At 42.9% G+C, this 27,722-nt stretch overlaps 1 protein-coding gene across 4 annotated transcripts; it reads left to right on the forward strand.

Annotated features, from left to right (window-relative positions):
* Nucleotides 1-428: 428 nt before the first annotated feature.
* Nucleotides 429-27,500, forward strand: LOC132767610 (vacuolar fusion protein MON1 homolog B-like). 4 transcript variants are annotated; one of them, XM_060762752.2, is made up of 6 exons: nt 429-521; nt 12,919-13,023; nt 13,599-14,057; nt 18,458-19,256; nt 23,521-23,668; nt 24,653-27,500. In XM_060762752.2, exons 2-6 carry the CDS (start codon nt 12,939-12,941, stop codon nt 24,869-24,871), a joined length of 1,710 nt encoding a protein of 569 aa, XP_060618735.2. In that variant the 5' UTR covers nt 429-521; nt 12,919-12,938; the 3' UTR covers nt 24,872-27,500. The 4 variants fall into 4 exon arrangements, with proteins under 4 accessions (XP_060618735.2, XP_060618738.2, XP_060618737.2 ...); XM_060762755.2 differs by having other exon boundaries at nt 13,605-14,057; XM_060762754.2 differs by lacking the exon at nt 429-521 and adding an exon at nt 12,565-12,658.
* Nucleotides 27,501-27,722: the final 222 nt, after the last annotated feature.

The raw sequence follows: 27,722 nt of genomic DNA on the forward strand, positions 1-27,722 counted from the left end.
TGGAGGAACGTAGAGAATGGCGTGTGGTGATTGGCTAAGGTTTTGCATAACTCCTCCCCCTCTCCGGGCGTTCTGTGTTCGAGCTACCGCTCGAACACAGAACGCCCGGAGAGGGGGAGGAGTTATGCAAAACCTTAGCCAATCACCACACGCCATTCTCTACGTTCCTCCAATGGGCAGAGAGGAACCGTCACGCCTCTTGCTGTCCACCTTCAGGTTTGATTCGCCATCTTCGCTGTCACTCTCCCCGGCTTTTCAGGCACCCTCCCGCCTTTTTCCTCCCTGACGGTTCTTTCAGGCGGGGATGCGATTGGTCGCCGTGCGCCGTGCGTGCGCCTCACTGGTCCTGCGGAGTCGGCCAAGCCACGCCCCCTCTTCGCGGATTGGACGAGACCCCGGTCTCTCTTTTCCTACTCGGCCCGCCCCCCACCCCTCTTGCCAGTTCAGGTCAGGAAGTGTGGCTGGAGGAGTCCGAAGGCTGAGGGAGGATGACGCGTGACGCGGGGTCTCCGGCGCGGACGGTGAGGAAGACTGGGGTTCCCCCTGGAGGCCTTTCCTTTCTCTCCATTGGAGGGGTGGGGCAGATGGCAACGTGCTTGGGATCCCCCCTCCGCCCCTGATTGGGCTTCTTATGCGGGAGAGGCATTTCCCTGGGAATTCCCCGAGGCAGGACCTTCCTTGCTTCAGATCAAAGCCACCGCTGTCTCTGGAAGGGGCCTCCACACAGTAGAATGAAGGCAGTCTGACACTGCTTCCACTGGTCAGGTCTCAGTGCACTGCAATCGTGGGAGTTGTAGTTTTGCCAGGTCTTGAGCCTTCTTGGCCTCAGCAGACTACAACTCCCAGGATTCCATGGTGCTGTCAAACTGCCTTAACTCTGCAGTGTGGATGCATCCTCAGTTGCCTTCCTCTTGTTATGTCTTAATGCTCAACTCAAAGGTGGACTGCTGCTGTTCCTGGAGGGTTTTGTGGCCTCTCCTGGGCTACAGATTCAAGCTTCCACAGAATGAAAATACTTTCAAAACTTTGATTTTGCTGTTGTATATAGACTTATTTTATTATTATGCCACTAGCTGTACCTGCCACCCCTTGCTGTGGCCAACCTTCCCTCTTTCTTTCTCTTCTCCTTTCTTTCTCTCCTTCTTTCCCTCGCTTTTTCCTTCCTTCCTTCCTTCCTTCCTTTTCTTTCTTTCTTTCTTTCTCTCCTTCCTTCTCATTCTCTTCCCTTTCTTTCCCCCACCCTTTTCTTTCTCTTTCTCTTTCTCCCCTTTCTTCCTTCTCTACCTATTCTTAGACTACAACTCCCAGCAGTCCTCCTGATCCATTTATCTACCTACCTACCTATCTATCTCTGGCTAATCTATCTGTCTGGGGGATTGCTGGGAGTTGCAGTCCAGAAATAGGAAATTGGAAATATGCAGGGATTGGGATGCTCTCAAAGAAATCCAAGGAGAAGAAAGCTTGCAGCTTGGAAGCAGTGCATTTGGATCCTCCTCTCCTAAAGGGCCTGGTCTAGGGGATGCTGGGAGCTGTAGTCTGGAAGAGAGTGTGGATACGCTATTGTGTGTTTTGTTTGCTGGGAGAGTTGTTTTTGCGCACGTGCTGTAGCGTCTTTTTGCCTTTTTGGCTTTTTAAGTCCCTTCTGCTGTAATTTTCAATATTTTTATGAGTGATGGTCACTCATCGGCCTGATAGGTGTATTGTTTCTAAATTTGGTGTCAATTTGTCCAGTGGTTTTTGAGTTATGTTAATCCCACAAACAAACATTACATTTTTATTTATATAGATTAAGAAAGACCTAAAAACCTGGCTCTTCCGATATGCTTTTGGCAAGTGAATATATATTCCATTTTAGTCTGTTCCAGTTCCAGTTCCATCCTCATGATGGAGTTTCCTTCCGCCCTTAATGTAGGCTTAATCCCACTGTTCAGCCCTTTGAGTTCCCCCCTCAGAAACACATTCTTCCTATCTCATCCAGGGTTTTATCAATTCTATCAATTTTACTTCTAGTACATTTGCCCCGCCCACTGTATCCCATTTCTCTATCATGTCATTTTGGAACTGTTTATTTTCTTTTGTTATATGTTTATTTTGATGGTGTTTTTGCTGTTTGTGATTTATTTTGCTGTACTTGTATTGTATTTTGTTGTAATTTTGGGCTTGGCCTCATGTTCGCCGCCCCGAGTCCCCTTCGGGGAGATAGTGGCAAGGTAGAAAGTTTATTGTTGTTGTTGTTGTTGTTGTTATATAAAATGAGAGCTGAACATCCACCGATTTGAATATCCACAGGGATTGTGGAGCCATACCCTATCAGATTCCAAGACCCATGTTAGTTGTTGACTCTAGGCCAAGAGGTTGGTGTAATCTGCTTTAAAAAATAAGCTGGTCAGCTCTTTGCCACATTCATTGGCACACTCAAGGCGGGATCTGGCTCAATATACCACTGAGCCAAGGAGTTGCAGCAATTCAGGTATACAGGAGTTCTCAGTGCCTACTGGGAGTCCATGTGTCTCCTGCCCTCTTGAGTCTTTGAGTGCATCCACATTGCAGGACTAATGCAGTTTGACACCACTTTAACAGCCATAGCTCAATGGAGTGGAATCCTGGGATTTGACATTTGATGAAGCAGCAACACTCTTGGGCAAAGAATGCCAAAGGCCTTCTAAAACTATGACTCTAAAGATTCCATAGCATTGGGCCATGGCAATTACAGTGATGTCAAACCGTATTCATTCTGTGTAGATACACCCTTATACTCGAGGTGCAGGTTTCGGCCCCTTCCACACAACTGAATAAAATCCCACATTATCTGCTTTGAACTGGAATGTATGGCAGTATGGACTCAAATATCCCAGTTCAAAGCAGATATTGTGGGATTTTCTGCCATCATATTCTGGATTATATGACTGTGTGGAAGGGCCCATCGTTGCTGCAGCACCTGTCTTGATTTTGCAGACTCTTCCTCATTCCTGCTGGGTTTTTCCACTTTTTCTGTTTGGTGCCACTTTTCTAGAAGAGCCTAAAGCTTGTGCATTTTAGCTGGTCCTGATGCTTTCTCTGATTCATCCTGCCACAGACATGGCAAAACTGTCTTTGCATGCTTCCGTTTAAGAGGAGAATTGTTGGAGAGTTGGATTTGGCACCTGTCTGTTTAAAGATCTTTCAGAGACATCCATATAGTAACCACTTGCTGACTGAAGCAATTCATGGTTTTTCACTTTCATGGAGGTCATGTACCCCCAATCCCAAATAATGTGAAGGGCTGACTTTATACTTTTGTGGAATGGGAAGGAAGACAGAGAAAACCTTCAATATATATTGGGGTTCCCTTACTCTCAATCACTTGGTAAGCTGTGCTGCTGTTAGTCAGTTGCTTTTAGATGTGGGGTGTTGGCTGATATGGCTCCTCAGTGTGGAAATGCACTTGTTGTGCTTTGTGAATTTCTGGACTCAGCCATTGTGTATCAGACTTTCAGGAATATTTTATATATACTTATCATCCCTGAATTTTGTACATTCACCATAAGGTGTGTGTGCGAGTGTGTGTGTGTGTGTGTGTGTGTGTGTATATATATATATATATATATGTTGTTTGTTGATTTGTCTTGTCTGATCGTTAATTGTTGTGGATCAACGTCGCCGATCCTGTTGTTGTATTGTCGTGTTTTTAATTGCACTGTAAACCGCATTGAGTCGCCTGCTAAGGGCTGAAAAATGCGGTATAAAAATGAAGTAAATAAATAAATAAATAAATAAATAAATATATATATATATATATAGAGAGAGAGAGAGAGAGTTTATATTTAATCCTATTTTAATGTTTGCCTTTTGGTATATTTTAAATTGTATGCTGATGCTTTTATGTTAAGCCACTTTGAGTCTCCTGTGGGAGAGATGAAGCAGGGTATAAATAAATATAACAACAACAACAATAAGTATGTGTGTGTGTGTATAGATACACACATAAATATACATAGAATCATAAAATCATAGAGTTGGAAGAGACCTCATGGGCGATCCAGTCTAACCCTCTGCCAAGAAGCAAGAATATTGCATTTAAAGCATCCCTGACATATGGCCACCCAGCCTCTGTTTAAAAGCTTCCAGAGAAGGATCCTCCACCACACTCCGGGGCAGAGAGTTCCCCTGCTGAACGGCTCTCACAGTCAGGAAGTTCTTCCTCATGTTCAGATGGAATATCCTTTGTAGTTTGAAGCCATTGTTCCACATCCTAGTCTCCAGGGAAGCAGAAACAAGCTTGCTCCCTCCTCCCTATGACTTCCCCTCACTTATTTATACATGGCCCTCATCACGTCTCCTCTCAGCCTTCTCTTCTTCAGGCTAAACATGTCCAGCTCTTTAAGCCACTCTTCATAGGCCTTGTTCTCCAGACCCTTGATCATTTTAGACGCCCTCCTCTGGACACATTCCAGTTTGTCAATATCTCTCTTCAATTGTGGTGCCCAGAATTGGACACAATATTCCAGGTGTGATCTAACCAAGAATAGAGGGTAGCATTACTTCCCTAGATCTAGACACTATGCTCCTATTGATGCAGGCCAAAATGCCATTGGCTTTTTTTGCTGCTACATGACATTATATATATAGGTCTACGGTAGTGTACAAATACAAATAGCCTTTATGGTTTATTAATGGCTGTATCAAAGTAGGTGGGGTTTTCTTTGTGTGCGGATGCAATCTCCTTATAGTTATTACCAGACTGTAGTTTGATCTGTCTCGGAGACAAATATTAGGTGTTGATGTCTGCCCCAATAACATTTGGTGATTGTATAAAAGTCAAGCACCTGTTGACTGTTAAGAAGTTGGTGTAAATGTTTGCTTTAGACACAGCATTTGCTTTAGACACAATACTGAAAAGTAGCATTTCTCAGATGGGATATGTGTGGTTTTCAATTTCAGGCTGGAATGTCTGTACAAAATTGTAAAAAGCCATACTTTTCTGTACAGTACAAATTCACCAACATGGTGTAGTGGCTTAATATGGCTCCTATGCTGACAAATTTAGCATAGTGGTAGGATTATACCAGTATAGAATAGTGCCTGGAGGACAACGCTGGGGAATAGAATTAGAATATTTGCTCAACCAAACTGACTACTGTGACTGAGAAGAAGGCAATAGTAAAGCCTCTTTGAGCAAATCTTGTCAATAAAGCCTTAGGGTTGTCCTAGATTAGAAAAGACTTGAATGTACACAACATTAAATGTATTTGGCACAGAGCCTTGCCGGAAAAGTATTGAGCTCTTTGTTCAGTTCATGTTTTCTTTGGCCAGTTGAGGAGAATTTAGAAACTTGCTCGCTTTCCACTGACTTGTGTGGTGATGCCCATGTGAAAACAGGTGCTATATGCCGGCCTGATATAACTGAGACTCATCTTTTTCCTAACATATTTATTGCTAGCCTAAATAGTGGCTGTGGCTATGTCTCGACAGGCAACCTAATGGTGCTCTATGGCACCAAATGATGGCAGAATTTCTTGCTCTTTGGAAAGTTCTGCTTGTCTGAACCCAGTCATCCAGGCGCTTGTGCTGAGGATGGCTTAAAACAACTTGGTTTCCATGCAGTGCTGTGATCTTGCCTTCTGAGGTGACACTAATGTTCATTACTGTAATTAAGTAGCCTCCAGTGGTACATGGACCTTCTCCTTTCCATTTTAGCCCCACAACAAGCCTGTGGTGTGACAAACTGACAGTGAGTGACCCAAGATAGTATAGCTCAGTGGAGACTTGAACCTGGACATCTCATGTTTCTCCAACTGTCTTATCATTATATAGGTTGAGTATCCCTTATCTGGAATTCCAAATTATTTCAAAATCCAAAATTATCCACATAGATGGTGAAATAGGACACCTTTGTTTGCTGATGGTTTCCTTTACACAAACTTTTGTTTCATGCACAAAATTATTAAATGTATTATATAAAATTACCTTTGGGCTATATGTATAAGGTTATACAAATCATATGTGCATTTGTATTTAGACATGTGTACCATCTCCTAGATACCTTATTATTTACATACATAATGTAGATAATAGGATAATCCAAAATCCAAACTTCTGGTCCCAAGCATTTCAGATAAGGGATAACTGACCTGTATCACTATTTTAACAGTTCATTTTGATTCTCTTTCTATTTTAAGTACTGCTGACATTTCTCTAGGTTTCTGCTCATCTGTTTATTCCATTTAGTCTCAAAATTACAAACCTAGATTTGCAAACCATTTTTTAAAAAATTTGCTTTGCTTCTCCCTCGAGAATGAGGACAGCCATAGAAGCAACAGTGGAAGCATTTCTGCCTTAGGAGTGATTCTGCTTCAGGGCTCTGCTTCAAGTAGTCTCAGAGTTTCCAAGAATAAGAAGCCCTGAATGAGGAGTAAATAACATTCCAGTTTCAGACCAGGTACATGTTCTCTTGTTTTGTTCATTTCAGAGTCCAAGAGGGAGGTTTTTTGTTTTTTTTTATCGTGTCATCAGCAACCACTGTTTTACAATTCTAACAGAGCAAAACAAACACAGAGATTAAAATGAAAAAGAAAAAAAAGAAAAAAAAACCACACAGATTTTGTAAATTTGGTATTTGGTTAAATGTCCTTTGACCAGTATCTGGCCACTTGGAGTGCCTCTGGGGTTGCCGCAAGAAGGTCCTCCATCGTGCATGTGGCAGGGCTCAGGGTGCATTGCAGCAGGTGGTCAGTGGTTTGTTCTTCTCCGCACTCGCATGCCGAGGATTCCACCCTGTAGCCCCATTTCTTAAGATTGGCTCTGCATCTCGTGGTGCCAGAGTGCAATCTGTTCAGCGCCTTCCAAGTCGCCCAGTCTTCTGAGTGCCCAGGGGGGAGTCTCTCATCTGGTATCACCCATGAATTGAGGTGCTGGGTTTGGGCCTGCCACTTTTGGACTCTTGCTTGCTGGGGTGTTCCAGCGAGTGTCTCTGTAGTTCTAAGAAAACTATGTCTTGATTTAAGTCGTTGACGTGCTGGCTGATACCCAAACAGGGGATGAGCTGGAGATGTCTCTGCCTTGGTCCTTTCACTATTGGCTGCTACTTCCCGGCGGATGTCAGGTGGTGCAATACCAGCTAAGCAGTGTAATTTCTCCAGTGGTGTGGGTCGCAGACACCCCGTGATAATGCGGCATGTCTCATTAAGAGCCACATCCACTGTTTTAGTGTGATGAGATGTGTTCCACACTGGGCATGCATACTCAGCAGCAGAGTAGCATAGCGCAAGGGCAGATGTCTTCACTGTGTCTGGTTGTGATCCCCAGGTTGTGCCAGTCAGCTTTCGTATGATGTTGTTTCTAGCGCCCACTTTTTGTTTGATGTTCAGGCAGTGCTTCTTGTAGGTCAGAGCACGGTCCAAAGTGACTCCCAGGTATTTGGGTGTGCTGCAATGCTCCAGTGGGATTCCTTCCCAGGTAATCCTCAGAGCTCGGGATGCTTGTCTGTTCTTAAGGTGAAAGGCGCATGTCTGTGTTTTAGATGGATTAGGGATCAGATGGTTTTCCCTGTAATAGGCAGTAAGAGCACCTAGAGCTTCGGAGAGCTTCTGTTCTACCATCTCAAAGCTCCCTGCTTGAGCAGTAATGGCACGATCGTCAGCATAGATGAAACTCTCTGTCCCTTCTGGCAGTGGCTGGTCATTTGTGTAGATGTTGAACATGGATGGAGCAAGCACGCTCCCCTGAGGCAGGCCGTTCTTTTGTTTCCGCCATCTGCTTCTCTGGCCCTGGAACTCAACAAAAAAGCTCCTGTTTTGTAGCAGGTTTCCTATCAGGCGGGTGAGGTGGTAGTCCTTTGTGATATTATACATTTTTCTCAGGAGGAGGCGGTGGTTCACAGTATCATAGGCTGCTGACAAGTCTATGAAGACAGCTCCTGTGATCTGCTGCCTTTCAAAGCCATCTTCTATGTGCTGGGTCAGGTTCAGCACTTGCGATGTGCAGCTTTTGCCTTTTCTGAAGCCAGCTTGCTGTGGGATCAGACAGGGGTCTATATTTTCCATAATTCTATGCAAAATAAGTCTCTCCAGAACTTTGTAGAGGTGGCACAACAGGGAGATTGGTCTGTAGCTTTTTGGGTCATTACGGTCTTTGCCTGGCTTCAAGATGGCGATGACTCTTGCTTTCCTCCAGATTTTGGGGATCTGACAGGATGCAGTGCAGTTGTTCATCAGCTCCAGCAGCCAGCGCCTTGCTTTTGGACCAAAGTTCTTGATTTGTTCCATCCGTAGATCATCCAAGCCAGCTGCTTTGCCATTCTTACATTTGTTGAGAGCCATGTCCAATTCAGTAGATGTAAAGGGTTCATGGAGGTTGTTGTTCTCAATCTCTGATTGTCTGGCTATTGGTTTCTTTCCTACTTTGGTGGCAAGGTTGGGTTTCCCATTCTTCAAGAGTTGGTGTGCTATCTGATCTGCCTTTATGTTGGCATGGGTATTAGTTTGTGAGGGATCGTTGCTCAGCCGTCTCAGGAGCCTCCACGCCTTCTGGCTGCTCCTGCCCATGTCGACCTCTGTGATCAACTTGATCCACTGTTCTTTCTTGGCTTCAGAGATGGAGGACACAATGCTCTGCGCTGCCTGAAGGGTCTGCTCACTGAATGTGTCTTCGTTGTGGAGCCTGTAATAGTTTTCCAACAAGAGGGAGGTAGAGTTATGTCATTAGAGCCACGTATGCCACATCTTCCTTGCCTCTGTCCCAGTTGCTATAACAAATTTGGATATAGTTATCAGTGTTGTTGGGCAGGCTCTGGGACTGCCTTTCTGTTGAGGAAGTTCAGAAATGCTATATAGAATGTGATTCTTTGGACTGTACTCTTGACCATTGACCAAACTGAACCCCTTCTGGAGTACGTAGACCAGTTTCCTTGTTGGTCTCAGAGTTGGCAGAAAGTTGGAGAGTCAACACTCAGCTTTGCAATAGTTAAATGTGTTGGACAGTGTTTGGCATATCCTGGTTCCAGTCCTCACAGAAGCATGAAATCACCTCTTCTGTCAACCTGGTCAACCACACAGGTTGTGAGGGTGATATGGGAAGGATTGGGGACTTTTTTGTTCAAGGATCTTCCTGCTTGATCACCTGCAGGACTTTTATTGCATCAGGTTAATCGTTATTTTACAAGCCTGCCATAAATGATATAAATGTCAAGTAAGAATACGCACAGATAGCTACTTAGCTATGAAGCGAATTTTACTCTCTCTTCCTCTTGCAATAGAAATAACAGGCTTGAACACCTGCAAACTGGATGAAATTGTTTTCTTCTCATGCTTTCCCCTTATTTCTGATGTGCAGTCTGTTGGAGTATGTAAGGAATCAGTTAATGTGTGTGTGTCAACTCTAAAATAAGATGCATGAAGCTGATTGGTCAGGCAATGCCTGAGGAGATGGCTGGGCCTGGGACTTTTGGATACTGTTACATTTTTGTTCAGGGTTGAGCTATTCAAGTGTTCAGAGAGACACACACACAGAGAGAGAGAGACTGATTTGCTTCTTGGCTGCTGAAAGAAGGTCTCTCATATGGACACAAAAAGGACCATTTTAAATCTGGGTTGTTGTAGGTTTTTTTGGGCTATATGTCCATGTTCTAGAGGTATTCTCTCCTGACGTTTTGCCTGCATCTATGGCAAGCATCCTCAGAGGTAGTGAGGTCTGTTGGAAATAGGAAAATGGGTTTATATATCTGTGGAATGACCAGGGTGGGACAGAGAACTCTAGTCTGTTGGAGCTAGGTGTGAATGTTTCAATTGACCACCTTGATTAGCATCTGATGGCCTGGCAGTGCCTGGGTTTTTAAATCTCTCATAAAAGGACATTATGTGAGTTGATGCAACATCACATTGTACATATGTTGTTCTGGACTACAAAGAATAAACTACTCGTTATTCATTGTTCATTTGCACGACATATTTTCTTTTTCTGGCAAGGCAGTGTGTGGGCTAATCAAACATGAACTACATGTGGTTTATTTTACATTACACCACACAGTCAATTTGATGAAGGTTTCTTTGTAAGTAGTGGATATAGAACAGTCTGTTTGGTTGTTGTTTGTTTGTGTGTGTGTGACAAAGTACTGGACTCGGACTCTGGCATACCAGCATTGGAATCCCTGCTCAGCCATAATAACCTACCGGCTAACCTTGGTCTAGCCATAATCTCCCAACTGCAAAGCATGGCAAGAATCTGAAAGAATCCTGCTGAGAAAGCCCAGCGATAGGTTCACCCTGAAGTTGCCTGAGGTCAGAAACGACTTGAAGGCACACAGCAATCAAATCTGTTCAAAAGAGAGGCTTTTAAAATGTCCAAAGGAAGTGTGGTGTGTGTGTTTCTGTTTATGAGTGAATCCTTTGTGATATCACAAATATCAACAAAGCAGTGCAATGCGCAGCTGGCTTCTGCTGCAAATGTACATACAGAATTGCCTTTTCAAGAGGTCTCAGAGACATTTTGCTGCTTGAATCACATAAGCAAATTTCCTTCCATTGCCCCACCCAAGGTGCCTATTGACTATTTTTGGCAGCAGTGGCAGGAAATCCCCCAGGTGGCACTTTCTCTTCCCTGGCAGTAAAGATGCAGTATTGATATGTGACCGTCGGATTTGCTGCCTTGACTCTGCCTAATGCTAGGGTCAATGCTTGTGATGGAAAAGAAGACCCCAATTGATCATGCTGCTTGATAGTTTTCTGTGTGTTGGTAGATTTTCAGACACAAGAAACTGAAGCATTCAATCCACTTGTCATTTCCTCTTTTTAAAATTTGACATGACATCAGCCTGCCTGATTCACACCATGATGTGCCCAGAGACAGAGAAGAATCAGACTTTTTAACCTAGGGCAGTTGGCAGGGGGGCATTTCTATACATCAGGTAACAAGCTGTACATGCTGTAAAGGGGGGGGGGGGAAGGAGGAGGAGAAAATAATAATAATAATAATAATAATAATAATAATAATAATCTTTATTTATACCCCGTCACCATCTCCTCAAGGGGACTCGGGGTGGCTTACATGAGGCCACGCCCATCAATACAATATACACAAAAATACAACAGAAAATCAAAAATATATAAAATAACCTAAAATACAAAACCAATGTATATAAGCGACACAACAATATAAAATCAAAACATTACAACATTAAAAATGATCACTATGGGCAGGGCCAAATTCAAGGATTAAAATTTTAAAACACTGGGAGATAGGGCAATGTAAAATATCCGGGAGGGGCTCCGGGGGATGAGGTAGGATTTAATTGCACAACAAGAAAATAAAGTGCTTCTGAGGGCATTTTATGCAGTTTGGTCAGAGATTATCATGTAATCAATCATTGAAGGCGCATAGGAATAGCCAAGTATTCAGGCTCCTCCTGAAGATTGCCAGAAGAAGAAGAACAACAACAACTTTATTTTTCTACCCTGCCTCCATCTCCCCGAAGGGACTTGGGGCAGCTTACATGGGGCCAAGCCCAAGGCAAAATACAATCAAAAGCAAAGCAATAACAAATTAAAACAGCATAAAACAGTGTAACAATAATAACAAGCATCAAAAGCAACAGAAGACTAGATTTTTTTGGAGGGGGGAAGAGGACCACTATGCAAGCTTGTTAAAGGATAAGGTGGTTCAATAAGGTGGATAGCAACGTATAATAGCATAGGGAATAGCATGGAAACAGCAATTTGACAGGATCGATTCAACTTAAAAGATATATATAGTAGTGTAATATAGGAATTCAGAATCAGATCATGATTCAAGTCATGATATAAGTCATTTATCATAGGAGTCGTCAATTGAAAGCACAACGAAACATCCACATGGACCTCTGTCTTCTCAGGATTCAATTTCAACCTGTTGGCCCTCATCCAGCCCATCACAGCAGCCAAGCACTGGTACAGGACCCTAGGGGCTTCCTTGGATTTTGGTGGAAAAGAGTAATAGAGTTGCGTGTCATCTGCATAGAGATGACAATGAACTCCAACGCTCTGGATGACCTCACTGAGCGGTTTCATGTAGATATTTAAAACCATGGGGGAAAGAATAGAACCTTGCGGGACCCCACAGGTCAAAGGCCAGGGGTCCGGGCAGGTATCCCCCAACTTCACCAACTTGGGTGTGGCCCTCCTGAAAGGAATGGAGCCAGTGCAATGCAGTACCCCCAAGACCCATTCCAGAGAGTCATCCCATACCATGATTGATGGTATCGAAAGCCGCTGAGATGTCCAAGAGAACCAACAAGGTCACACTCCCCCTGTCAAGTTCTCTGCGGAGTTCATCCACCAAGGCAACCAAAGCCATCTCGGTACCGTGAACAGCTTTGGTTCCCATGTAGAGCTATTAAAAGAACAGCCTGCTAAATTAGCTTTTTGCCAACTTTGCACTTTTCTGATTAGTTGGACTGCAGCTGCCATAATCCCCCCCTCCACATGGTTTAGTTATAGATGATTGGGTTGTAGTATAGCACATGGGGAGGGGGGGACAGGTTGCTGTAAGGCTTAAGCTCTTGTAGCTGCATGTGCACATGTGTGTGTCTGTGCGTGATTAGTAAGCAGGGCATTTCCTGCTGTCTCCTTGGAGGCATCCCTGCCTGGGCATGTGATTGAGATTACAGCTGGGAGCGCAGGCACATCTGACAGGCCGACTCTTGCATTCTGTAAAGACTTTTCTCCCAGGGAGCTGTGAGCTGACTGTGCCCTTTTCCCCTGATTTATGTTTGCGCCGTCTCTAAACTGAAGGATTAGCTTGTATTTGCTGCTTTATTTATTCAGACTAGAAGGTGGGGTGAAGTTGTTGTGGTGCTTCAGAGCCGCTGTGCTAAGTTCATTTCCTAATTCAGATCCATGATTAGTGCCGGCATCTTGTCTTCTTTTTCAAACTGAGAGTTTTATTTATGTGTGCCTCTTGCCTTCCCAGGTGTTGCTGGAGATGTAGAAATGGAGCCTGAAGATCCCGGGGTCCCCGCTGAGGGTGGGATGGACGTCCCGGAGCAGGAAGCTGGACTGGTCAGTGCGGAAATGGGTGAGTGGCTTGAAGCAGCACCGGGGGAAGCCCTTGTTATCCACGGACTCTTAAGTTACAGGGAGTTTTGCAGGCCAACAGTGGGCCCTTTCTGTGGAACCAACAAGGAAGAACTCCAACAGATATATTGGGAGCTGATTACACAGCCTACCCCCCCCCCCCCCCCCAATTTTTTGGTGTCTTGGTCTTTAAGCTGTTTCTGGGGTTGTTTGGAGCGTGGAGTCAGAAAAATGCATTGGATAGCCCAAATCAGCTCCAATTTCTTAGACATGGTTATCGTGGTTTTCAGTGGACAAGCAGAGCGAAGAGAGGTATATGGCATCTGTTCTGTATCTCAAAAACTAGAGCTGATAGGGAAAACTAGTGCCATTTTTGGAATCAATAGGTCAAATATACCCAGAAAGAGAGCTAACATTTGAGGCACCAAAAGTGGGTGGGCCAGTTGTATCAGTATTGGTAGCTTTAGTCGCTGAATTGTCCTTTGAAGTTTATGGAAGAGTAGAGAAGACTAGTTCAGTGTCCCACATTCTTTGATGTGTCCTGTGACTTCTCAGTGCCTTTTTTCCCCTTCCTAGGAACAGATGAGCCCAGTTCTGTCTTGGACGAGCAGAGAGAGTCTTCTCCCATCCCCAATAATGGTCCTTTGAGTACAGAAGATTGCAAAGCAGATGTGCAGGAGGAATTGAGTGAAACTCATGAAGAACTGAGTGACAAGGACTTATCCGATTCGGCTTCCACAGACAACACCTTGGAGGATTCCAGTGAATTTAGCCGGCCTATGGTGATGGGCGATGGATCACCCGGACAAGAGTCAGTGGCCACTCAGGCCCGCCCAGTAACACACAGGGATGAGGACGTGATGGCTGAGAGTTGGCGGGAACACAGGAAACACGTCTTTGTGTTGAGTGAGGCTGGGAAGCCCATTTATTCCCGTTACGGCAACGAGGAAGCCCTCAGTTCCACCATGGGAGTGATGATGGCGTTGGTGTCGTTCATTCAGAGTGGCGATAACTCTATCCGCTCCATTTATTCTGGTATGGGAGAAAGCTGGGCAGTGGGAACATACTTGAATTACAGACCCCTAGATTGGGGCTTGGGGGTGTGTGGTCCACCAGATGTGCATGATTGCAGCTCTCATCAGTCCATCAATAACTACAAAGACACATATTCTCCATCCCTTTATTCATTTGTTTGGAGTAAGCCTATGATTTGGCTACATTCGGGAGATTCCATTTTGGGGCTTGTAATGGCGCTCCATGCAGTCATGCTGGCCACATGACCTTGGAGGCGTCTACGGACAATGCCTGCTCTTAGGCTTAAAAATGGAGATGAGCACCACCCCCAGAGTTGGACACAACTACACTTAATGTCAAGAGGAAACCTTTACCTTTACATTTCTTTGGAATCTCACAATTCCAGGCACTAAAACCAGGGTCAACATTCTTAGCATACCTTTAAGCGCTTGGACCTTCATATTTCCAAATTTGATTAACATTTTCTCTCTAGGAATCTCTAGGGTGACTTTATGGCCAATTTCCAGTGCATTTGCCTTGGAGGACTTAATGTGTCCTAAAGATGTGTTCTCTCAAGAAAAAAGTTCTTTTATAATGATGATGATAATAATAATAATAATAATAACAATAAAATAATAATAATAGTAATAATAATAATAATAATAATAATAATAATAATAATAATAATCTTTATTTATACCCCGCCACCATCTCCTCAAGGAGACTCAGGGCGGCTTACATGAGGCCAAGCCCAACAACACATCAGTAAAAACAAAACAGCAAGCAAATAAACAGTACAATTAATATAACTTACATATGAACAATAACACAGAGAACTTAAAACCTTTTATTCAGAGTTTTTCCACTTTCATTGAGAATCCTGTGCACTGGACACTTGCAAAAGTGGAGGTTTCACCGTAGTTCTTGTTGGTTTAATTTTGTGTTTGACGTTGTATCCGTTTTTTTGGTTGAACTGATCCTTCATTCCACATCTGATGCCTGACTAATTTAGAAGCAGTTACATTTCCATTGTTGGCTAGCAGTATATGCCAATATGAAGTGCTGACTGGAGAATCTAGCTTCCTGAAAATGTTTGTAGTATGACATGAGAGAGGCTAAGAACAGGTGTCTAGCATTTATGATTTCTTGAAGAATTGTAGTAGTCCCTGAAATCTTGAAAATTCAGTTCCAGTGGAAAGCCTCCCAGCCTTGCATTTCCTCTTGCCTTGGAATAAAAATAATGGAGACAAGAGAGCAACGCTTTTTTATTTATTTAGGAGACAAACTCCATTGTGATCAGCACTTAAAGTTCTTGCTGTTCCAGTATTTACTGCTCTGGTGTCTTATAATTCAGTGTTTACTAAAGTCTGCTCTATCAAGTGTTTGGTACTTCAGCTTCCAGAATCCCTGACCAAGGCATCGGAGACATATGGGAGTTGAAGTCCAAAACACCTGGAATACTAGAGGTTGGGAATCAGTCCTATCTCTGATTTATTCTTTCCCTTGCTTCACTGTCTGTAGACACAAAAAGATTACTGTAAAATGTCCTGTATGTGATATTGTATGGTACTCTAATTTTTTTTTTTGAGAAAAACCTAAGAGGATTACCGCTTCAAGAACGACAGCCTGCTCTGGCAGTGTACAAAATAATGCTTCCTTGAGTTCAGTCCTAAATTTCATAGACTGAGCTCTAGCTTTTCTTTTGTTGCGGTTTATGTGTACTGTTATGCTAGAGCAGCCTTTTCTGGTTGTGTCCCTTCATTTGCCTGAGCTATCCCACAAAATAAAGTAGGGAGGATAGACACCATGTACACTACCATGAGCACTCTGGAGGGAAACTGGAAGTAATGCTAAGTAATAAACAATAGGAGAGGCTGGGTCTAGGTCATTTCATCTATTTTGTGGACACAATCTATTTGTGGAGAGTAAGATGGAATGAACATTGTGTGTAAATGTCTCTTTTGTAATGAATAATATAGTCCCATTTTATCTGCACCTGAAATGGAGAAAAAACTTATTTGTGACTCCAAGAGGCTGCAGCGTTTCTCTAATTTTAAAGTGGTCTTGTCCCCAATTGCTTCCATGGCTGTCTGGGGTCATTCCATATTTTGCCCCCCCCCCCTTTTTTTGTCGTGTCAGGAGCGATTTGAGAAACTGCAAGTTGCTTCTGGTGTGAGAGAATTGGCCGTCTGCAAGGACGTTGCCCAGGGGACGCCCAGATGAATTGATGGTTTTTTTATCATCCTTGTGGGAGGCTTCTCTCATGTCCCCGCATGAGGAGCTGGAGCTGATAGAGGGAGCTCATCCGCCTCTCCCCGGATTCGAACCTGTGACCTGTCGGTCTTCAGTCCAGTCCAGGGGTTTAACCCACTGCGCCACTGGGGGCTCCTTTTTGGGTCCCCTGGGCCACTATCTTCTGAATAAACCTTGCCTGGGATGAGTTGTGAAACAGGATCTTGGAGCATATTGTAGGTGCACAGTTTTAAAGACTGACTGTTTTTGGAATGCATTTAGTTTTTTGATTGTAGGGATCAGGAAATACCTGGTCATCTATGGATACCCACTAAGTGACCTTGGACCAGTCACTGTCTTATCCTCAGAGGGAGGCAAAGTCAGCCTCCTCTGCACAGATCTTAGAAAGAAAACCTCCTGATAGGTTCTCTTTAGGGTCACTATAAGTCAGAAATAATTTGAAGGCACACAACAACAGTGCAGGCCTGAAGGAGATTCAAGGCCAGTCTCGCCATAAGGTTGAGTGTGGAGATGCTGGAGCATCTAGAAAGTGTTAATTTAAATTATTACAAAATGTAGAGGTCTAATAACCTGAATGGTTTTGGAAGCTGAATCTGGCTGGTTCTTGGAAAAGAGACTGCCAAAGAGTCTGGCTGGTTCTTGGAAAAGAGACTGCCAAAGTTACAGAGGAACTGGGGAAACCATCTCTGAGTAGTCCTTGCCTTAGAAGACCCCTAGAAACTCATGGGATTGCCATAAGCTAACAGATGTCTGGCAGGAACATACACACTACCTAATAACATATGCATGCTACCTAATGCACAAGGAGAGAAACTTTTGTGATTTGCTGCATTGTGTGTTAAAACAGTTTGGCTTTTAGATCTGTGCATCTTGGTATAGAGCCATTTGATTGTCTGCTCCAAGTAGCAAACTATCTTAGGCTAACCAAAACCTGCAAATATATTAAATCAACCTTATTCTGTGAACTTTTCAAATTGCAGCAATGTATACAATATACTGAGGCAATGCAGTGATGCAGCAGGTTAAATGGTTGAGCTGCAGAACTTGCTGACTGGAAGGTTGGCAGTTTGAATCAATGGGACAGGGTGAACTCCCATTGTTAGCCCCAGCTTCTGCCAACCTAGCAGTTCAAAAACATGCAAATTCGAGTAGATCATTAGGTACTGCTTTGGCGGGAAGGTAACAGCTCTCCATGCAGTCATGCCAGCCACATGACCTTGGAAGTGTTTATGGTCAATGCCGGCTCTTCGGCTTAGAAATGGAGATGAACACCACCTCCCAGAGTTGGACTTAATGTCAAGGGGAAACCTTTACTATTATGCAGTATACTTAAGGATGTAAACCTTTACAAGCTAATCTTGATGGCAGAAGACATGCATAGAATAACAAAGTAGCATACCTATAAAGAACATAGTTATGAGACAACCCCCCCCCCTAAATTCCATAGCCTGTGCAAGTTCTGTAAATGAATTGAATATTGTGTGCTTTCTCTTGTTTTGTTTAATCAGTTTTATAACTCTGTTTCTCATGCATCATAATTTATTTCTCTTTCTTATGGTCAGGGTAGTGGGGCTTCCAAAGAGCTTGAAAAGGCAGTAGAACTCTTGCTACTAAAAATCTTGTCTGGTTGACAGACAGGGTGAATAGATGGCCAGACAGAAGATGGGTGCATGTGAATGGCTAGGAATGGTATGGGTGTGAGTTAGAAATATGTGTTGCTTGTATATCCTATCTTTCTACCATTAATAACCCCAAGGCAGCTCACAATATGAGTTGAAACCAATTAATTTAATGTTTTTAATATAAACGTTTAAAAAGTTACATAAGCAATTATATTAAAAATGTTAATTTGAAACAGTTTTGAAAAGTCATTAAAATGATAAAACACAATGGACCTCATTTAAAAGATAATCTGCACCAAACAGGAAGTGGGTGGCTGCTTTTGACTATTGCTTTTTGAAAAGAAAAGTCTTCAGGCACTCCCACTGCACCTACTACTGCATTTTCCTGGCCTCCTAAATTCCTATGAAATGATCTGCCTTTCCTCCAGGTTGCAGTGGGCTAAGGTGGATGCCTTGATTTCCATCTGATTATCTCCAACTTTATGCCAATGTGCAGTTTGCCATAACTTTGCTAACTGGCCTTCTCCTTCCTCCTTTCTACCACAGATGACCGGAAGCTGGTTTTTGTGCAACAAGGACCCCTAGTGCTGGTGTCAGTGTCACGGACCTTGCAGACAGAGCAGCAGCTACGCCAGGAGCTTTTGTACGTCTACCACCAAATCATCAGCATGTTGACCCAAGCTAGCATCACCCGCATATTTGAGCGGAAGAAGAACTATGACCTCCGACGCCTTCTGACTGGCTCAGAGAAGATCCTCGACCGCCTGCTGAACCTGGTGGAGTCGGACCCCTGCTTTCTGCTCAGCGCCGTGCGCTGCCTGCCTCTCCCAGCCTCCCTACGGGATTCTCTGGGTACATTGCTCCAGAAGGCCATCACACCCAATCTGGTCTTCTCTATTTTGGTGGCCCGGAGTCAGCTGGTCACCACGGTACAAGAGAAGGCAGTAATTGAAGACTGCCGACTTGAACCCACAGACTTGCACCTCCTGCTCAACCTCATTGGGGCAACCTCAGCCTTCCAAACTGGGGAGATCTGGACTCCAATTTGCCTGCCGTGCTTCAACCCGGATTGTTACTTCTATGCTTACATCTCTTATTTGGATGCAGACTGTACTGTCTGCCTCATTCTTCTCTCCACAGACAAAGAGTCTTTCTATTCTGTCTCGGACTGCAAGAAACGCATTGAGGAAGGCATGAGGACTCAGAACTATCTGCAGGCACTTTCCAGCGGCCTGAAAAGCCCCTCCTATAGTGTGGGGCTGGTGGGGGTGCCAGACCTCCGGCACTTTATGTACAAACCCCTGGATATACCTGATAATTATCGGCAGCTTCCCCAGTTCACAAGGTAACTAAAAGCTCTGAGTTGGAAGTAGCTGTAAGAAAGCAAATGGGATGTCTGTGTGATTGTGATGTGAATGCGATGGAAGCTCAACAGGGGTTTGCTTTGTCTCATTGAATGCTCTGGATAATCATTTTTGGTTTGTTTTTTTATTGTTTTATTTGTTTTTCCCACTCCCACCCTCCCCTCCTTGTACATGCAATTTATACATCAAACTACAGAGGTTACATTTGAAATATCAGTCTCAGTATTAATTTTTCTTCTCCACATCTTAGCACATTCTCTAAATAATTCCTAACTGGTTCCTACATCGTCTTAGTTATTGTAACCTTTTCAATTTTATCTATATTATTCCATTTGCAATTTATTATTGCCACATTTAACATATTAACTATATAACTATACCAATTAGTCACTGTCCATTTTGTTTTATCTTTCCAACCCCTCACTAAAACAATTTGTGCACACGCTATTAATTTGTCAACCAATTTTTCTTTTTGTATATTTTTCACTCCTGTTATCCGTGCATGTAGTACATTTCTAATAACTATTACTATTTGTAAATTTAACATTCTATTGATTTCTCCTTCAATCATTTCCCAGTATTTTTGCACTTGATCACATTCCCATATCATATAATTAAACACCCCTCTTTGTTCACAGTCATGCCAACACCTATCCTTTATCCCTGATAGAAAACATGAAAGTTGTTCAGGAGTTCTGTACCATTTTTGTAATATTTTCCTTCTTGCTTCCCTTAATACATTATACTTTTCTTTTGCTATATTACTTATTTCCCTTTGGATGTCTTCCCTCTCAATTTTCATGTCCATTCTCCATGTTTGGAAAATTTCCTCTATTATTTCTTCTTTTACTGTTATGATTTGGTCGTACAGATCTCCTGCCACTTTCTTCTCCCTTCTCAAACATTTCCTAATCAGCTTCTCAAATGGACTATCCTGTTCTCTAATTTTTTCCTCCATCTAAAAATTTCCTGTCTTATAGCCCAGCTTTGAATCCAATTCCCTGACCCTATCCAATTCTGAATTTATTTTTGTTCTACAGGGTTTCCATCCTCTGTATATAGTTCCTCTAGTAACCTTTTCCCTCTACTTTCAATTACTCTCAATGTTCTGCCTATAATTTCATCATTATTATAATTAATTTGCCATATAGTTGCCATCTTATTCTCACTGCCTGGTTTTAACTTCTTCTTTCTTTTTTTGCACACTTTTACTGTTCCTTTAAAGGGTTCCTAAATAATTTTAGACCAAAAATGGGCAACAGTGACCATATTGTCTGTAGCTTTAAACATGCATGAGGCAGGGCATTGTGGGCAAGCATACAAATGCTGAGTTTTTTGTTCTGCTCGACAGTCACACAAGGTGGAGGATTATTTTAGGTAGTGCCATTTTGCTAGGTTGTCTTTTGTTGTGCCTATTCCACTTCTGAGTCTGTTCGGGGACTTCTGAGTTGGCTATTCTTGGTTTGCCCCTGAAGACCCTAGTGGGGGGCCATCCAGTTGGAATTGCCTGATTTTGCTGCCCAGAGGGATACTCTTTCTGTTCTTGGAGGAACATTAAGAGGAGCGGTGGTTCTCATGAAACTTTTCTTTGATTTGAGTCTACTGGGAGGAGGCTGATATCCATGCAGTGGGTGGCTTTCACAATGTTCAACCTCATTTCTCTCACAGTTGGCAGCAACTTTCTGTCACACATCAGGGGTGGGGGTGGGGAATGCCAGCTAGCATTGCTTTACAACATTTGATTGCGAAGATTAATTTTACTACAGGAGGTGTTCCAGCATCAAGGGACAGAGGTGATGCACTCAGTTTACTGCATTCCTCTTTTTTCCTTTTTATTACTGTGGAACAGCCTCTGCTTTTCTTGTTTTGTTTATACTATCCTGTCCATATTATTCTTGCCAGAAAATTTTGCTGGAATATATTATGCAGATTTGTGCAAATTTATGCATAGTAACAATTCAGTGGCATAATCTGACATTTATTTGAAATAAATCTGTTTTTCTAAAAGAAAACAATGACCCTGGATATAAACTCTATTCAGGTTTTCCAACTATGTGAGGAGGAATGAGGGTTCTAATCCCATCTGATTATGAACTCTTCACTGGAAAATCAGGATCCAGAGTCTCCATGTACACAGGTAGCTGTTTGTCATGTATGATATCATCTCCTCTCTATATGAGGATGATGATATCCTAAATAGCAAGGCCCAAACCTTCTCTCCTAAACTAGTGAAAACCTCTGGAGAAGCCTGCAGTTTTGTTGGATTGTGATACTGGAAAATGAAACTGATACTGTATACAAAAGCCCATCTCCAAAAGCCCATCATCTTACGTGGGTTCTGTGTGCCAGAACCCATGAGTACACTTTGAGGCAATACATCTTTTATATATTGCCTCAAAGTGTACTATTTAATGTATTCATAAATCACAGAGTTGGAAGAGACCACACAGGCCATCCAGTTCAACTCTCAGCCATGCAGGAAAAGCAACGCAAATTTATTCATGTGGAGAATTTTTAGTTTCTCGATAAAGGATGCTCAACCGGTATAAATGTAATAATATTATCAGAATAAGATTCATTCCAGGTCCTAGTGACTACTTCTTTTTATGTGTGTGTAGTCTGGTCCCATCCCCATCTTCCTACATTTGCTAATTTGAAGCTTCTAGACTTGGTTCTTGGAACAGACAAAGCCTATATAGATGGCATCCCTTTTCTCCCTTCCTCCTCCACATGTTGACTCTCAGCCAAAGGCTGTAGAGAATGCTAAGCTGGCCTTATTCAATTACAGCTTTAAATAGCGCAAGTCATGTGTGTCTCTCCTCTCTGATTTCCTTTATCAACAAGGATCTCTGTGTGGAAGTAGGATCTGTTCATGGGACTAAAAGAAGGCACTTGAGGGAGGCCATCATGAGATCTTAGCTAGTTGGCAAACTCTTGCAGTCTGGATGGAATTGGCAACAAGAAAAACTTGAACCTCTGATGGGTCAGAAGCCTGTTATGTTTTTTGTGTCTATATGTGAAATTGCAAGCGTCATTAGAATCAGCTTTATCTACATTTTAAAGAGTCTAATACACTTCCGTTGGTTTGGGATAGGGGTTTCATGGTTTTCCATAGGATGGTCAACTGTAACTCTCATCAGCCCTACCCACAGCAATTCATGGCAGTCCAAACAGTTCTGTGGAGGCTTGAGTTGCACATCTGTGCCCTAAAGGCAGGATATGTTCTGAAAGTCTTCCTGGTTGTATGTTGATGGGTGAATCTGTGGGGCTTGTGGTTTGAGCATTTAACTCCAACTCTGTAGACCAGGTTTGATTCTCCACTTGACTTTGGAAACCCACTGAATAACCTTGGCTGGGTCACATACCCTCAGCCCCCGAAAACCTTATGATAGGGTCACTTTAGGGTTGCCATAAGTTGGAAACAATTTGAAGGCATACAACAACATATGCCAGCTACTGCAGTGGCTAGTATGCACCAGAACAGATTTGGAAAGCTACCTTAAAAAAGTTAGTCTTTGCTGCATTGAGTAGGTGGCTGAATGGCTGTGGACTGAGAACTGTCTAGAAGTTAGAAGTGTGGCTTTTTAGACTACTGCTGCTTAAACTGTGGGTCACCAAATTGGTCACTTTAGCTCAGTATTGGAGTCACGAAAAATTAGGCAACAGTAAAGTTTTCTGAACATCACCTAAACGTTTACACAAATTTGTTGTGCAGTATGTAAAGTGGACTCTGCAGAAGATGCTTCAGCTGTCCAGAAAAAGGAAAATCAGACCATTTAGCAAGACTTGCAAATACTGTTTTGTTATCAGTAAATGTTTGGTTTTCATAACAGTTGTATGGACCGGGGTCATGTAAATATTTCTCAGGCCAAAAGGGGTCATGAGTAGAAAAGTTTAAGAAGCCTTGTTTTAGACTACTCAGATCCCTACAGTATGGGGAATTCTGGAACTTAGGAATCCAAGTAGTTTTTCCCAAATTGTGACCCATGCTAGGATTTTACAGTTACTATTTTTTCTAGTGGTTATGAAAGCCCATTTACCTATATGTTTATAGAGTTGTGTCTTGCGATTATACTTTTTCTCTTTCCCATCTCTTCTGCAGAATTACTATGGAACAGTGGTTGACACGAGCAAATTTTGCTAGTGGTTATAACATCTTGTGTCAGTTCTGCAGACCTATAAAAGGAAGATGATGAATGCATTCGCTTTTTGATCCCCTAATATGTCATTTTTCACTTACTACAGCCCAGAACTGGAGGGCCCGTACTGCAGTGAGCACGAACGACACCGGCTCTTTGACCTCTATCACTACTTGCACGGTCGTATCCACAGTACCTCACGCCCGCTGCGTCTCATCTACCACGTGGCTGAGAAGGAGACTCTGTTGGCTTGGGTGAGGCATGGCACTGTGGCTTCTTCGAACAGGCCACTTTCTGTTTCTTTTTCCTAGGGGCAGAACTACATATTACATGGAAGACATGTGGTTTCCTCATCTATGACAACAGTCGGTGGCATATGCTTTAGTATAATTGGCCATGGGAAAAGAGCATTGGTTTCTTTCCCAGAAATCCTACTGCTACTGCACTTAATCATTTCTTATCCTTGGGGAAACTTAGAAACCTTTAACGAAGTAAGGGGTAGAATCAGAAAAAGTGGAGGTTAAAAAAATGGCGGATAGAGTGATTTTAAATCACTTTCCTGCACGCCCCTCCACCCTAACTGGTGGAGGCGTTTCTCAATTCTATAAACCCCTCTAGTTCCAAATGAGAAGCCACAGGGAGGAGGGAGCAAGCTTGTTTTCTGCTTCTTGGAGAATGGCTTCAAACAATGGCAATGGAGGAGATTCCATTTGAACATGAGGAAGAACTTCCTGACTGTGAGAGCCGTTCAGCAGTGGAACTCTCTGCCCCGGAGTGTGGTGGAGGCTCCTTCTTTGGAAGCTTTTAAACAGAGGCTGGATGGCCATCTGTCAGGGATGATTTGAATATAATATTCCTTCTTCTTGGCAGGGGCTTGGACTGGATGGCCCATGAGGTCTCTTCCAACTCTTTGATTCTATGATTCTATAGTTCTATGAGATATTCCAGTTTCCATGAATGTTTTAGCAAAGAAAGTGACAGCAGGAAGGGAGATTGATATGGCTAGGGATTTGTTTTTGCTTCCTAGTCACCCTCCAATTAGTATCTGATTTCATTAGCCATTGATATATTGTTTACTGTAGCACACATGATCTGGCTAGGTTCTCAAGGGATAATGGGAAGTGTAGTTCAACATTTTGACTGACTCTATGTTCACCACTTCTGGTAGGTTTTGTTTGATGGAACGCAGCAGCTCCAGCTGACTCATACTGAATATGCTCTTTCTTTTGTCCATCTAGGTGACCAGCAAATTTGAATTATATACATGCTTCAGTCCCTTGGTGACCAAAGCTGGTGCCATCAATGTCCTGACAAAACTGCTGCGCTGGATAAAGAAGGAAGAGGACCGTCTCTTTATCCGTTACCCACCCAAGTACTCCACCACACCCAATCCAGGCAAAGGAGGGAAAGGGGCCCGGACTGATGGTGCTGAGAATGGCTTCTTTGGAGGTCTCTAGGCCTAGGACTGCATTCCTCTTAAACGTCAATCGTGAACTGTGTCCAGTCTACACTTTCTCACAGACACCTCTTGTTGGAAGGATTTCTCTGTGAGCAGGAAGAGCTGGTTTTGCACTCTGCGAGCTGCGCGGGCTCTGTGTGGGTGTGAGAAGAACAAGAGCATGTTCAGGCCAAGCTTGTTTCTTTGGAGATAAAATCCCCAAACTGTTGGGACTGCTATTTTAAATGTTTTTTATTCCACTTGCGGTCTTCGGTACCATGCTTTAGAAGGAGGCATGGGTCCTGGGCAGTGGCTCTGTGGGTTGAATGAAGACAGCTAAGGAGGATATGGATCTTAGATCTGTGGAAGTGGCCTACAAATGGAAGACCTGGAGCTTGCAGGAAATCTAGTTCAATATATGGTTTACACTAACCTCTATTCTGGACAGGTTTGCCAGAGTGAAAACTGAAGAGGGCCACTTTATCTTTAATTATTGAAAAGAAGAGGAAATTTCAACAGGTGTTGTTTGGTACCTGCTGAAAATTCTTTATGCCATCATTAAATTTATAGACAACCCTCCAATTTTCAATCTGACAATGCTAATTGATATCTTTGGGGAACCACATTGCATTTTCCTCTTTCCTCTTCCCCATCAGCGGCTTTGATCATTTACTGAATGCCTTTCTTGCCAATGGAGAATATTGAGGAGTTGGGGCAAACCTGGTTGAATCTGCTCTTCTGGCAGTATGTTAAAAATTGCAAACAAAAGCATTCAGAAGTTAGGATAAAAGAGCTCCATTGGGATACCATGGTGTTAAAAAACAAAGATAATGTTAATACTGCCTGAAAATATTTGCCCAAAGAGAAACTTCTTGATTGTCTGGAGTTGATTTTCTTCCTGAATGGCAGCCTAATGCAAGTCTAGCAGGTGCTACAGGTTTATCAGAAGCAGGTACTTTAATACAGTGTATAACCTGGAGCTGGGATGGGGAAAACATAAGGGCTGCATATCACTCCCGAAGCCCCACCAGGCCCTTAAAAATTCAGTGTGATGTCACCTCAACATTGTATTAAAAGTCCTACAAAAACATACAAAAAGCCCTTCCTAGAACCTGTACTGCCTGAAATATATTGGGAAACTGTGGTCCAGCATCACTCCCACTTGGAAGATTGAGGTGTTTTGGTATGCTAGGATGTCCATGGCCTGCTTGGGGAGAGGAGGTGGAAAAATGACTCCCAGAGTCCATGCAGGTGTGCACCCCTGACCTAGAGAGATGAATGTTTACTGTAAAGGTAGCTGACTTGGGTCACTTTAATGCCATCTTCAGAAGACTAGAATTGAGGAGGTCCAGGTCCAAAGAATCCTTCTTCTTGGCACTAACAGTATTTTTTTAAAAGAACCTAAGATTTTTGATCTCCTTCCAGTCATAGACTTTAGCTCCCTTTTGAAGTGGCAAAGCTGCTTCAGCCCTTTCTCTGACACCATGAGAAACTATATGTGTGTATGAAGGGTGTTTTGCAATCCTTGGGGTATTTTGCAATCCTTCTGGAATTTTGAATGATTTCTATATTAGATGGCTCTGTTTGTACTGTGTAATAATGATGACATTTTAATGTCCTTTTAAATGTCTTAAGTTGGAACTTAACTGGTTTTGAAAGCTGTTTCTCTATCCTCTATAACTTTCCTACCTGTCTTGCCTTCCTCTTGTTCCTGTTTTTAAATATTTGTCTTTCGCTGTGTGTATTGACACACTACCCCTGTGAGTACTTCTGTCACTTTACCTGTGTTAAGGTGCACTCTTCTTTTTCTTCTCTACCTGTTTCTGTATTCTTGTTTCTGATTGCTTTTTGGTTGCTTTATTTTGTTTAGAACTGGAGATGGGGAAAGACAAACAGACCCATGGTGAATTTCCTGTAGGGCTTGGTACTGACAAATAATTATCTTCCTATTCCTCCTGTCAACTCCAGATTTTTTTCTGGATGCACCAACTCCTGGAACAGCTGCTCTTCTCAGAAGGAGACTTGAAGGTCTAATTTGCAAGCAATTGACAGTTTTATCATTCCCCTTCCTGAGCAAGCACTCTCCTGCTGTGCAAATATGTGCCCTGTATAAACTTGCTGCTGCTCCACTGGGTCTGTTCTGTATCCCTGCCCTTCCTGTTTTGCTAAAAAAAAAAATGCATCATTTTTTTGTCCAGAATATAGCAGGAGGGAACATTTGTTCTTTTCCTCCTGTGAGTATGCCTACCACCTTGTGGTTTCTTATAGGATGGGAGTAGTGTGTCGTGTGGTATTTTGGGGGACTGCTGGATTTAACCCGAGAAGCTTGTATAAAGGTGCTGATTACTGTTGCCAGCTACGATGTCAGCTGAGTACTGAACTTGCCCTCATTGCTTGTGCTGCAGTGACTGAAGCAATTATGCAGTTTGCAGGGTATCTTTGTTGCTGTTGGATCCCTCCTGGTGTTGTGCTTGCTTGCTCAGCTTGCTTCTGGCTGGCATTTTCCCCGTGCCCTGATAAAAAAGAAAAGTAATGATTCTATGCATCATGTGGCTGGCTGACAATGAGGGTTGATATATCTGCCTGAACTGATATGCTGAGAACTGGAAGCATCTTATTAAATACAAACACAACCCGTTTTAAAATCAGTTTTATCTTGGAATGTGTCTCTTTTCTTTTTCCATTTGCCAGAACATTTAGCAAAGATCTCCTGCATAGCCAATCAGAACCAATTGTGTTTCACTCATTCATTTCCAGGAATCCTCAGTGGTTGGCTTGCAGTAAAAAGAGAGATGTTGTCCGATTGCTTTAGTCTGCTAATAAGAGGGGAAAATAGTCCCAAAGAAAGGTCTTTCTAAAAACATGTCACC

Source organism: Anolis sagrei, chromosome 2 (assembly GCF_037176765.1).
Source record: "Anolis sagrei isolate rAnoSag1 chromosome 2, rAnoSag1.mat, whole genome shotgun sequence".
Taxonomy (NCBI): Eukaryota; Metazoa; Chordata; class Lepidosauria; order Squamata; family Dactyloidae; genus Anolis; species Anolis sagrei.

Bases quoted from the DNA above. Each gene is read 5' to 3' on its own strand.
- LOC132767610 (XM_060762752.2), top strand. From the start codon at position 12,939: ATGGAGCCTGAAGATCCCGGGGTCCCCGCTGAGGGTGGGATGGACGTC. The intron at 14,058-18,457 runs GTATGGGAGAAA...TTTCTACCACAG, and splicing joins TATCCGCTCCATTTATTCTG to ATGACCGGAAGCTGGTTTTT. The intron at 23,669-24,652 runs GTGAGGCATGGC...TTGTCCATCTAG, and splicing joins AGGAGACTCTGTTGGCTTGG to GTGACCAGCAAATTTGAATT.